Here is a 12,607-nt window from a genome sequence, read left to right as displayed (position 1 = left end):
CTTGATTTTTTTGGAACTTGAATCATTACGGGCTCGAATCAACATGACCAAGTTTTCATGCTTGGGCATGTTTTGCCAACTTTAGCAGGATAGGATGCCTAGGGGCCACCTATGCCTAGGATCATGGCAAAAGGTAGAGGAATTTTGAGGGTAGTCCTTTTGTATTTAGAAAAGTGTCCCCACTTCAAACGTCTTTATATATTCTAGTATCATTTCTACAAAAACATTTTAACATCTTTACAGGGGTGGATAGTCGACAATTGTTGGGTTGAGCCACCAGTTAGGGTTTATAGTAGGTCATCATTGAGGGTTGCACTTTAGGCCCATCGATGGTGTGTAAGTCCTTTTTTAACCCTTTTTTAATGTATTCTATATAATAAAATCATTTTTCCCTCTAGAGAAAGATGAGGTATACTAGTGGCAGTCGTTATGCCTTGGTGGGGCGCCATGCAATTTTGTTATGATGTGCAAAAACAAAATAGGGCTAAATCACATACATAGTGCATGCATGTGTTTCTTTATTACATGCAATGGTTTTTATTTATGATAGAACATAGTATTATCATCGTCAAAGCTTCAAAAGCTCTTAATTAGCTAAGTTATGAGTCACGATTGCGTTGATAAAGTGACCCAAAGAAACCACGTGGAAAAAGTCCACCAGGCATGGTGGCGTTACCGGTTCCAAATACCATCCTTAAGATCTCACGTTCAAACCGTACAAACGCAAGGGAATTGACATCTCCCGGCACGACGTTACTGGTAGTTCGATTCTCTGCTCCAAGTTGCAATGGCACAATCAAACCTTCAGCTTTCACACCACATCCCCCAAGCCGGTTAACCACTTCTGAAGTACGGTTGCTGAGCTCCGCCGCTGTGAATGTGTATGGCTGCACTGTTGAATTGATCACATCGTTAAGTAGTGTTCGGAGAACTCCTAATCCTGCTGACTGGCTGAGCCCGATTTGAGTCACCAGCTAAATAAGAAAAATGAAGGCAATGATTTTATATGAAGTCAATGTTAAAAATAAAGTAGAAGGAAAAATAATTAATACAATGAAGTTATAAACAGGCAGTGAAAATTTGTTTAAATAATATAAAATCCTATACACAAATCACATACTTTTTAGGGTAGAATTTGGTAATTATTTCCATATTAGGATCTAAAGTTTGTTGTTTGAGTTAGTCTTTGAACTTGATAATTGTTCCCACACTAGGGTTTGAATTTTTTTTTTGTTTCAAGTTAGTCCTTGAACTTGATAATTATTTCACATTAGGGCTTGAACTTTTTTTCCCAAATTAGTCCTTAAACTTGACAATTGTTCCCACCTTCGAGTTTAATTTTTTTTGTCCAAGTTAGTCCCTAACATTTCTTTGTAAAAAAGGTTAGGAAAAAAAAGTCAAGGTGCTAATATGAGAACAATTATTAAAATGAACATATTGAATGAATCTCAACAAATTTTGAAACATCATAATTAAAAAGTTAGGCTAAAACTATATATATATAAAAAAAAAGTAGAATTAAACAATGCATCGAAATATGTACAAAATTATAAAAATTAAAATAATTTTTTTTAAAAAGTAAATATTTTTTTTATTTTTTTCATTTTATTTTTATATAATTTTTATATTTTATAATTTCTAAATTTTTATAATTTTGAAGATTGTCCAAATTTAGTTGAACCTAAACAACTATTTGTCTAGGTACATTCTAACGGCACATTTTTATTTTTATTTTTATTTTTTATACGTTTTTAAATTCTTTTAAACTTTTTTCATATTTTATTTTTATGTATATTTTAGAATTTTTAAATAATTAATTCTATATTTTTTAAAATTTGGAGGTTCTTTTTAATTTTGCACTCATCAAAAATGAATCTAGACAAATAATTATTTCAGATTCATTTGTATACATATTTTATTCAAGTCAGCATACTGCCATGTGATAGTTTTTTGATAACTTTAGCCAACCACGGTTTTACGATCAAATCTATCGACTAATGATTTCCATTCAATTGAAATTACCTGCTGTTGATCGTTGCCCACAATCGAAGGTATAATTCCGGCGTAATATTGTTGTATAAATGCAGAAAAACCTTTCGCTGCGGCCACAAAGCTGGGGGTGTTGGCGTAAATATTGAATGGAGGAGTCAAAGTAGAGACATTGAAAGCCACGTTCACAAATCCGGCATATGCTTCTGCGCTGACGTCCATTTGTGGGCGTGTTATTGGAGCATCCAGTATTCCGGCTTGTACGAGAGCCCTGTAAAAAAAAATTTATTTCATTTCTTAGGGTAAAAAAGGAAAACCTTCTAACCAAATATAATTAGTCATAATGTTTACTTTTCCCTTAATACACATTTAATCTTTAATGTTTATAGAGGTGAAATCAGAAAATGTTTTAAGGATCGAAATTAAATTATAATTTTATGATAATAAAAATATAATTTTACTATTTGAATAGTTTATATTTTTATCATTTTTAAGGAAGGCCAAAGTACAATTTTACCTTTACCTAAATAGAAATTTTTTTCATTTTAGGGAGCCGGGACCCCTGCTAGCCCCCTAGATTCGTGTCCCTAAATGCTTACACCTTTTATTAATTTAGCTCTTTTTTTAGTTAAATTTGACTCCAATCGTTTTTTAATGTCGTTTAAAACATTTTTATAATTTTTAAGTAAGTTACACCGATAGTTACTAAACTATTAATAAATTTACATTTTAATCATTTAATTTTTAAAAAATAAAAAATAAATATTCAACAATTAAAAAAAATTGATGAAATCTGATGTGGAATTTTCTAGATTTTTCTATTGATATAAACCTCTAAAATGTTAAAACCTAATTTCTCTTCTTCATTTCGTTGAACAACAGCATAAACTTCTCTCCTTCACTTTTCAGGCAAGAAAAGGTGAAGACATGACTATATTTTAAGCCACGTACCCAGCTGGAAACATGGCTGCTAAATATTATACAGGTTAAACAATAAGTTGACAGCCAGATAAGGAAATCTGTTAGTAACATAATACCAGTGATGATTTTATAATTTTTTAAAATTGACTAAAATGTAATTTTATAAATAGATTAGTAATTATTCAATTTGGGTGCCTCTAAATAATGTGGCCGCATCAAAAAATAATTTTTTATTTCATTTTGGTGTCTCCAAGTAACGTGGCGGTACCACAAATATTAAAATATTTTTTTTTCATGTAACTTTAAAAATACGGTTGAAAATACTACATTTTATATCGGTGCTACCTTGGGAAGTGGCGGCACTATGAAAAAATTAATTTTTTTTCGTTTCTATCATTTTTTGTAATGATGATGCAATGATTTTGGGGTGGTGCTGCCATTTGAGGTGGGGGAACCTACTTTTACTGTAGAAACTAGGTTATTTTTCTAAATAATCTAGTATTAGGGTCATTTTTATAAATTTTTTATTTTTTTAGGTTATTTATCTAAAATACCTTAATAGTTCGATGGTCATTTTATAATTTTTTAAAGTTAAGTGACTAAAATGTAATCTTATCAATAGATTAGTAATTATGAGTGTTGTTTACCCTAATTTTTTTTAACAATATTGATATGGCAATTTATGTATACCTCGACGTGAGACCATTTTGTTTTATATGTTGCCTAGACAAATACTTTATATTTTATAGAAATTAAAATTTTCAAAAAATCATAAAAAAAATTCAAAAGCTTTAAAAATTAGCCTGAAATAAACGCAAATTATCATGCGGGTCACCTTGTTTAAGAATTTAATGTTTTAGTTAGTTTTTTTTTTTTAAAAACAACAATTCAACTCTTTTTAAAATGTTACTTGTCAAATTTGACTCTTTTTAAAAGTTGAGAGTTAATTCTTGCTCAAAAAAAGAATTAGAGCTAAACGAAAAGATATAAATATTAAGGACTAAATTTATCATTATGTCTTTAGATTTTTTGTCATTCTACCTTACTCTCTATTGGTATAATAACAAAATTAACCTTCGGTGTCTATAAATTATGTCATTTTAGTTCTAATTGTAAAAGAATTCAACAAATTTAATCCCACGGTATCAAATTGAAAAAAAAAAGGGTGTAAATGTTTAAGGGATAAATCTGCTGAAATCAGAGAGATCTTTTCACCATTTCCTAAACTCAATAAAAAGGATTATGAAACGTATGAAAGAGATCGGAACCTGAGATGGCCAACAGTAGCTAAACCAAGTTCCTCAACAACCCTACGGACGGGGTTACTGAAATTAGCAATGGTGGCTCCAATGGGATCAGGACCTTGGACCAGACCTGGTGATATATCATTGATTCCAGCATCAACTGAAGCATGGAGAAGAAACTCCGCTTGATATAAGAGCAAGTTCACAGAGAATATGATCTTTTCTCTGGAGGAAGCAGCTACTGGTCTGCACTGAGGTGGCTGAATAACAGTATTGGCATTCATCATAGTAGACTGAAATGCAACAAGTAAAAGAAACGCATACAATAAGCATGATGGGTTAGCCATTTTCTTTGAATTGCTTATACTAAATTCAAAATGGGGTTGATGTTCATCAGCGGCTGTGTTAGTGTGCTTTTATAGAGAAGAAGATGGGAGAAATTTTGGTATACTATAGGTTCCATGTATGTTGGGGGTAATATTAATTGCTTCATTACTTCTCTGCAAGTGGCGTGTACGTGTGCTATAGTTGAATTCTCATTTTCATTTACTTCTTCATATAATGATAAGTTTAACGTTCCTTTCCATTTTGTGAATCACGTACCTAAGTTGTCACACCAACATCGTTGAAAAATTAATGTATTAATTAATATTTTCATTAAAGAAAAGTGATTCGACTTTTTTTAAAAAAATTAATGATTTAGGTTATTCATGTAAATTAAAAGTTTTTATAGTGTAATTAACACATATTTTATTGATTTTCTTTTAAAGTGAAACGTCTAAATATTCTCATATAATATTATTTATTTTAATTATAAAAGAATTTTTTAATCAAATTTTTAAATCCCAATGGGAAGCAATCAATGGATGAAACTTAGCAGGAGGTGGTGGTAGGGTTGGTTTTCTAGTTAAATGACTATATGTAATGCACCAAAAATTCAAAGTAGAAAAGACGTCCAGATCAAGCAATTTGTAGAAACATTGGCCAACTTGGTTATTCCCCCATCCTTGCCTATTCAACTACAAAAAAACGTGTGACTATTAACTCTTTAATTATACAGTAGGGGCAACCTCAATATTAGCCGACATCGTCTTGATTTTTAAAAAATTTAACCCTCAATATTTATACATTGTGTACTTTGGTCTTTTTTATACTTTTATTTTTCTTTGTAACATTGAATGTTCATTTTAAAATAACTACAAAATATGCTAATTATTATCTTAAAATTTTTAGTATTTTCATTTTTTTTTGTATATTTTCAATCTAATTTAGCTGATAAATTTGTTTTTTAAACTTTTTAAGCGAAAGGGTCACAAAGCAGAACCAAAGTGCAAAAAAGACCAAATTACAAAATGTGCAAATGTTGAGGATTAGGTTTTTTGTAAAATCAAGACTAAATTGACACAATATATAAATGTTGACAGGTAAAGTTGTTATTAAGCCAATTTTAAAAATTGCCACCGTTAGCCAACTGGTGACCAGAATGACAAATTTGAATAGTCGAGTGACCCATTTTGTTATTTTTCATAGTTGAATGACCAAAAAGTTACTGATAATTGAATGACTTTTAGTGTAATTTACCCGAAAATATATTGATGATCTAGATTCCTAGATTTGGTTTTTTGTACTCAAATTAGTATCGTTCAAGAAATGTAACATATATTTTTTAAATTTAAATGATCATCTCTCTTCCTCGATTTATATTTATTTATTTGAGAAAGGAGATATGAAATAATGTAGTAGAGAAATACGTAAAATTGATTTCTTACATTAAATAAATCAGGAATTTTTCTTCCATTTCGAGTGATCCCATTAATATAAAAGAAAAACCCACACTCCTAATAAAGGATTTCTGTAGAAATTAAGTTTCTTTCTTAAGAATTCAATCCCACATTCTTATCTAAACTTAAATATTCATTCTTATCTATTTCTAGACTACCCTACCATCACAGTAGTGTTCCTATGCTTAAATATGTTAAAAATTATATAATGAAAAAGTCAATAATAATCTAAGAATATTTAACAACATAACTAAGTATGATATTGAATACCTAGAAAAATGATTAGTTCTACGGGCAAGTGTGATCCAATGTAGACCAGTGTTCCATCACAGTTCATTTTTGTACTTCCAATATTTCTTGAATATAAAACATTCACAATTTTGTAGATTGAATTTTTTTTTTTTTGGTACCTGGGTTTAACCTTAATCTCTAATTCTTCTGTTTTAGAGCACACACACGGTGCCATTTAATCTGACCACCATGCAATGATGTGGGTACCAAACTGAACAAACTCAGATATGAAATAGTATTACCATCAAAATTTGCCATTAATGCATCCATAAAAGCATATCATCTCCAGAAGCAAATACATAGTAAACAAATTTTGATGAAAAATATTAACAATATAAATTATTTAACTTGAAATTTTAAATCCAAAAGGTAAGAAATTTTAATTAACCTATGCTTAAATACAGAAACTGACAGCATATTTGGAACCTTCATGGAAAGAAAAGGTGAACATGTTTAAACCTGCAACAGACAAAATCCCAAGTCCTAAAACAGCTCTGTAAAGCTTTCTGAAATTGATTTCTATTACACTTTTTGAGTATGGGAGGGAGGCAATGATTCCTTACACTTTTTTTGTTTGAAGTCAGAGATGCAACTCAGAGGTTAAACTTAAGCAAATTTTATTATGAAGTAAACAAGTGATGGAAATGAGATACCTCATTCCTCAATCACACGCTTTGCACCATCTAAGGTATTCCGGAGCAGCATTGCGACTGTCATCGGGCCAACGCCACCAGGAACAGGTGTTATCCATCCAGCAACCCTACATGCTGCTTCAAAATCCACGTCTCCCACTAACCTGTATCCTGATCGCTTAGTTGGGTCATCGACGGCATTGGTTCCAACATCAATAACCGCAGCACCAGGTTTGATCCAACTGCCTTTGATCTGGAAGTCAATTAGAATAACTTATGGCCAAACCATACCATTACAAAATAACCAAAGTAAATATAAATGATGAAGCCCCAAAAGGATTTGAGGATCAATCATTTAACCCACAGCAAAGCAAACAATTATTAAGGTTCACTTTCATTACATTTCAATTTTCCAGACAAGGTTATATTATGGATATTTGGTGTCGTGGAGTGCTTAAAGTAAAGTGCTTTCTTGTAATTCACAATCATGTCATAATCTAAGAGGACCAACACTATTACTCAACAAAATTAAGCTATAAACTAAGCCTAAATGCTAAAATTTAATGGGAGAAGCAAAGCAAGGATGAATAATTGACTAGGCTAAACCAGTACAGAAAACTTCAAAATGTTTGCGCAACCAAAAATCGAATTACCATCATAGCTTGTCCTGCTGCAGCTATAACAATGTCAGCTTCACGAACTAGCCTTTCGGGATCTGGTGTACGTGAATGAACAATGGTAACAGTAGCATCAGCCTTGAGAAGCAGCAAGGAAACAGGCAATCCAACTATGTTACTTCGACCCACAACAACAGCATTTTTTCCCTTTACACTTACACCACTACGAGATAGCAGTTCAAGACACCCCTGTAGAGAAAAGGGGAAACAATTACATACCATCTTAGCAAAAAGAACAAAGGCTAAATCATACAAGATTTGACAGCATTGTAAGATTGCCTTGGGAGTACAAGGTTGAAAAAGGGGTTCTCGGCCTTTCATCGCAAGTTTGCCGATATTCAAAGGGTGAAAACCATCTACATCTTTTTCAAGACTGATTTCACCCAAAACTTTCTCTTCATTTATGTGCTTTGGTAAAGGAAGCTGAACCAATATGCCTATGAATTCATCAAAACAATACATAATTAAAATATATATATACACAGGAAACCTCCATATAAGCAGTTGAGCTACAAATTACAATAAAGCTAAGATACTTAAAAGTAATGGATCTATAAATAACAATAAAGCAAAATTAACGAACCATGTACATCAGGATTTGCATTTAGCTCGTGAACTTTGCTGATCAACTCGGATTCAAGTACTTCTTCAGGGAGATTCATATCAAAAGATCTAATCCCAACTTCAGCACAGGCTTTTCTCTTCATTCCCACATAGCTTAAAGAATCTTTCCTGTTCCCAACAATTACAACAGCTAGGCCCGGCACCTGATCAGGATGTTATCAACTTTACCAATCACTCCTTAATAAATGAAATCAAATTAATGGGTGCCCTTCGCCAAATCAAAGTCAATGCAACCATTACCTTGCCGTATTTCTGGGAGAGATGACGGACCTCGTCGGCGATTTCAGACCTGATCGTCTGAGCGATGGCTTTGCCGTCGATAATGGTAGCTTTACGATCAGATGGCGATGCCATTTTTTGCGGTGAATGATGAGCGGTCTAAGATTTGGCTTCAACGACTCGTAAAAGACTTCATCACCAAAAACCACCTCACTCATACCACTTCGGTTAAGGCACGCAGCTGCTGACACCTGGCCTTTTGGATTCTGTCTCTCGGGCCGAATCTCGAGGACCCGCCCGCTCGTTCTTTCATTTTCCATTTTTGTCCCTTGTAGTTCAGATTTTTATACATACATCCAAGCGTCAGGATTTGAAAAACTTAAGACTTATCTTTTTGCAATCTTTGGACACAATAGTGTGTTTCTAAAATGCTAGTAAATATCTGGGATTTAATTTTCAGCGCAAGAATTTACTTTAAAAATAAAAGTATATGGACTAAATTTTAAATTCATAAAAAGTACAAGGTCAAGTTGTAAATTTATCAATTATCATTTATCTTACAACACAAAAATTTTGGTGGATGTACCTTGCAGGTCCCTCTACTATAAGGATGTGATCAATATGTTTGCCTCCTCGAATTTTGAAAATAGTTATCACTTGGTGAGAACTGAAATTTTAAAATATAAAAAATATAATGACTAAAAATGATCAAATTAACGTATAGAGACTGAATCCACCCCTTTCACAAAGTATAGGGACTAATGACAAAATTTTAACTAATTTTAAAATGCTAGCAATTTTATATTTGGGTCCAGCATAACCCATTAACGCTCAAGCCCAAAGTCAAGCTCTTATACAGTATGGGCCCTTAATATAAATAATTTAATATTAGTGTTGTTGGAATTGAATTAGATTAGATAGTCTGATCGGTTGGATCAGAAATAAATTGATATACTAGTTCTAAATAAGGAATCGAACTGACTTACGAGCGAACTACTCGAAACCATTAAAAATTAAAAGTCGAGATAAAAATCAATAATTAATCAAGGGTCATTTCTTGTTGGGCTGGGGAAATAGGTTGAGTTGAGTTGAATTGAATGGTGCGTGAATTACAAAATAAAAGTGAGTTAAGAGGTAGAGACGTTCTTTGATACTTAAGTTAATATTTTAATACAAGCATGCGCGAAAAAGGTCATAACCGATAAAATATTGAAATTTAGTATTTATGGTTGATTTGTGGGTTGTTCATATGTTGCTCGTTGATTGACTAGTTCCAGGATCTCATTCTCATATGAGTTTATTTGGGTATTAACAAGCTTTACGAATTTTTTTTATTTGTTTATTTAGTTACTGTTGGATTGATGATAAAAAAAAACGATAGTGTGACCACTGATCTAATTTTTAAAACATTATTTAAGACCAACTTTAATAATTCATGACTCTTTATTGAAACTATAACGTGTATGAATAATAATGTATTGGATTGATAATGAGGTATTGACAGTATTGGCAAATGTTAAAACCTTGGATCATTGAATATCCAGATTTGAGTCTTATCATGTACAATCATCATATATGAGGGGTTTTTTTTTTGTGAAAATAAAAACAAATTTACATCAAATTATAATTGTCAAAAGTACCACGCTAGCCTCTAAAACTTCATCAAGAGCCTTATCAAAGACTTGTAAACTTGATTGCCACGCTAAACTTAGCTTAGCCAATTGATCTGCAACTGTGCTATCTTCTTTAGGCAGGGTGAATGAAATTTTAATTTTTTATAGTTTATATATTTATAATTTTTAAAAGATTAAATCGAATTTTTATAATTTTAGGGGGGGCCAAAGTACAATTTTACATTTACTAATTTAAAATTTTAAAAAAAAAATTAAAAGGCCTAGATAGAAATTTTCTATTTTAGGGGGCCCCTGTATCCGCCTCTATCTCTAGTTATATACTAAATCCGTTGGACCCTTCTAAGTACAGTGATACTTGAATCTTCCAACTCATTATCAGTCAAAGCTTGGACCACATTCGGATTGGCTTTGTATCTTTTGCTGAGTAGAACAAATAATCCATTTTAAAATACCCCAAAGTTCAACCTTATAAAATATGTACCTACTCAGATATCGATTAATATTATGTTGTCACCCCACACATATATATATATATATATATTTCCATCACTTGTGATCCATAAGCATATATGTTAGAATGTTTTCTTTTTTTAAAATTTTATAAAATAGGAAAAAAATAAAAGTAATTTTAAGAGACAAATAAAGTGTAAGCAGATGTTATTTCCATGTCCAATTCTAGCTTTTATGTTTCACTTTAATTTTTGTTGGCAATTAATGAATGATTAGCCGTAAATTATTGCATGTTTCTCGGGATTAATTGAATAAAAAATTCTTTCAACAATTACCTTAATCATTCCATTTGGCTACTAAAACTGGGCATTGCAATGCCTACTAATATTAGTAACTTAATAAGAATGACTAATTAAGTTAATAAACAAGGGACTAAACAGCCCCCCCCCCAAAGAAAACAGATGACGTGTCTGGTTTTGAACTAAGATTCCCCTCTGCACTAAAATTATTTTTCTCCATCGTTATAATGAACTGTCCTGCATATTAGCAGTTCCATTTTCCATTTTTCTGGCTTTCAAATCAAAAAATCTTACAATATCTTCATCTTGTCCTAACATTACTACTACACCTACTACCCTTTCATTTCCTCTCAACTTGGCATGCATTTTGTCACCATATGTATCTCAACCCCAATCACATTTTTATATATATAAATAAATGAGCTTCAACTGGGTTAATTGAATGCGTTTTCCCAAAACCCTAATTTTATAACATGTAATCATATCGTCGGGGTAGTTGATGACATTATAAGTAGTTTGGTTTTTACATGGTAATAAAAGTAATTATTGGTTAGAAAGAGAGAGATTAATTGCATTCAAAGGTTGGCGGAAAGTATGTGAGACAAATTAATAAGGGTGGGTTCTTGTCTAGATTTTATAAATCATTGTCCGGTAAGAGGGTCCCAAAATATCAGCATCATGCATGCTATCATTCCATCTTTGACATCTAAAGGGTGTAAATGCCAAATATTTGAATAGTATATATTGTTCTAACTTTATTTTTTGTTACTATTGTGAAACCAACTTCTTATTATCTTATAATTCTAAAAATGGTGGGTTTGATTTTAATCTTAGGGTCTTTTTGGATGTACGGTGTGTAGCGACTTAAAAATTGGGCACGGGCGCTAGTCGAAGTAATTATTGAAAATTTGAAAACTGAATCTCGATTTTATTTGAAAAAGGAGTCGCCACCGATCTTTTTTTTTCTAGGTGTGATCGGACACCTAATAAATTCTCTTTTTAGAAGAAAATTTTATTTTTAAATTTTCTAAAAAAGAGGTAATTTTGGTCTACGTAAGAATCCAGAGAAAATTCGAGTTCGGGAGTCGGTTACGCGCGAGGAAGGTATTAGCACCCTCGCGACGCCCAAAACTGGTATCTTGTTAAACGCGTGTTATCTTAATTTTCAAAAATACGAGTTCAATTTAATATTTAATCGTGATCCGATTGAAACACGAGAATTTCTTGTTTTGAAAACACGAGAATTTTAACACATAATATTTTTTTAAAAACCAAAATTTATGAAACACGAGATTTTTTTTTGAAAACACGAAAATTTTCAAAACACCGAAATTTTTGAAAACAAGAGGATTTTTGAAATACGAAAAATTTTGAAAACACGAAAATTTTTGAAATACGGAAATTTTTGAAAACGAAAATTTTTGAAACACAAAAATTTTTAGAAGACACTAAAAATTTTGGAAAATGGATTTTTTTTTTTGAAAACACTGGATTTTTTTACACAAAATTTTTTATTTTTTATTAAACACGTATCGTATTTTACACGAATCAGTGATATTCACTCAACATAGCAATGAAATCAACGAATTAGTGTCAAATCGATTCATTGTCTTATTTTTAAAAACACGAATATATTTTTTGAAACACGAGAAAAATTTTTGAAGGCACGAAAAATTTTGAAAAATAGAATTTTTTTTTTTGTAAATATGAGACTTTTTTTAATATTTTTTATTTTAAAAAGGGCGTATCGATTTTAACGCGAACCGGTGATATTCACCCAACGTAGCGATGAAATCAACGATTTTATGTTAAATCGATTCGTTGCCTTATTTATTAAAATTATCTA

The 12,607-nt window shown here is 31.5% G+C and overlaps 2 protein-coding genes across 3 annotated transcripts; both read right to left on the bottom strand.

The window, feature by feature from the left end:
* Positions 1-479: 479 nt before the first annotated feature.
* On the bottom strand, positions 480-4,552 carry LOC121224612 (desiccation-related protein PCC13-62). The gene is made up of 3 exons (XM_041108130.1): positions 4,179-4,552; positions 2,023-2,260; positions 480-974 (listed from the first exon to the last, which is right to left on the bottom strand). Exons 1-3 carry the CDS (start codon positions 4,499-4,501, stop codon positions 600-602), a joined length of 936 nt encoding a protein of 311 aa, XP_040964064.1. The 5' UTR covers positions 4,502-4,552; the 3' UTR covers positions 480-599.
* A 1,958-nt stretch (positions 4,553-6,510) lies between these two features.
* Positions 6,511-8,611, bottom strand: LOC121224611 (bifunctional protein FolD 2). Of its 2 annotated transcripts, XM_041108129.1 has the most exons (6): positions 8,400-8,611; positions 8,119-8,302; positions 7,815-7,972; positions 7,512-7,724; positions 6,880-7,111; positions 6,511-6,685 (listed from the first exon to the last, which is right to left on the bottom strand). In XM_041108129.1, the coding sequence occupies exons 1-5, from the start codon at positions 8,511-8,513 to the stop codon at positions 6,881-6,883; spliced, it is 900 nt and encodes a 299-aa protein (XP_040964063.1). In that variant the 5' UTR covers positions 8,514-8,611; the 3' UTR covers positions 6,511-6,685; position 6,880. The 2 variants fall into 2 exon arrangements, with proteins under 2 accessions (XP_040964063.1, XP_040964062.1); XM_041108128.1 differs by having other exon boundaries at positions 6,660-7,111.
* Positions 8,612-12,607: the final 3,996 nt, after the last annotated feature.

Source organism: Gossypium hirsutum, chromosome D12 (genome assembly GCF_007990345.1).
Source record: "Gossypium hirsutum isolate 1008001.06 chromosome D12, Gossypium_hirsutum_v2.1, whole genome shotgun sequence".
Classification (NCBI taxonomy): domain Eukaryota; kingdom Viridiplantae; phylum Streptophyta; class Magnoliopsida; order Malvales; family Malvaceae; genus Gossypium; species Gossypium hirsutum.
The sequence above is the reverse complement of the archived record's forward strand: the minus strand, read 5'-3'. Positions and strand labels throughout refer to the sequence as shown.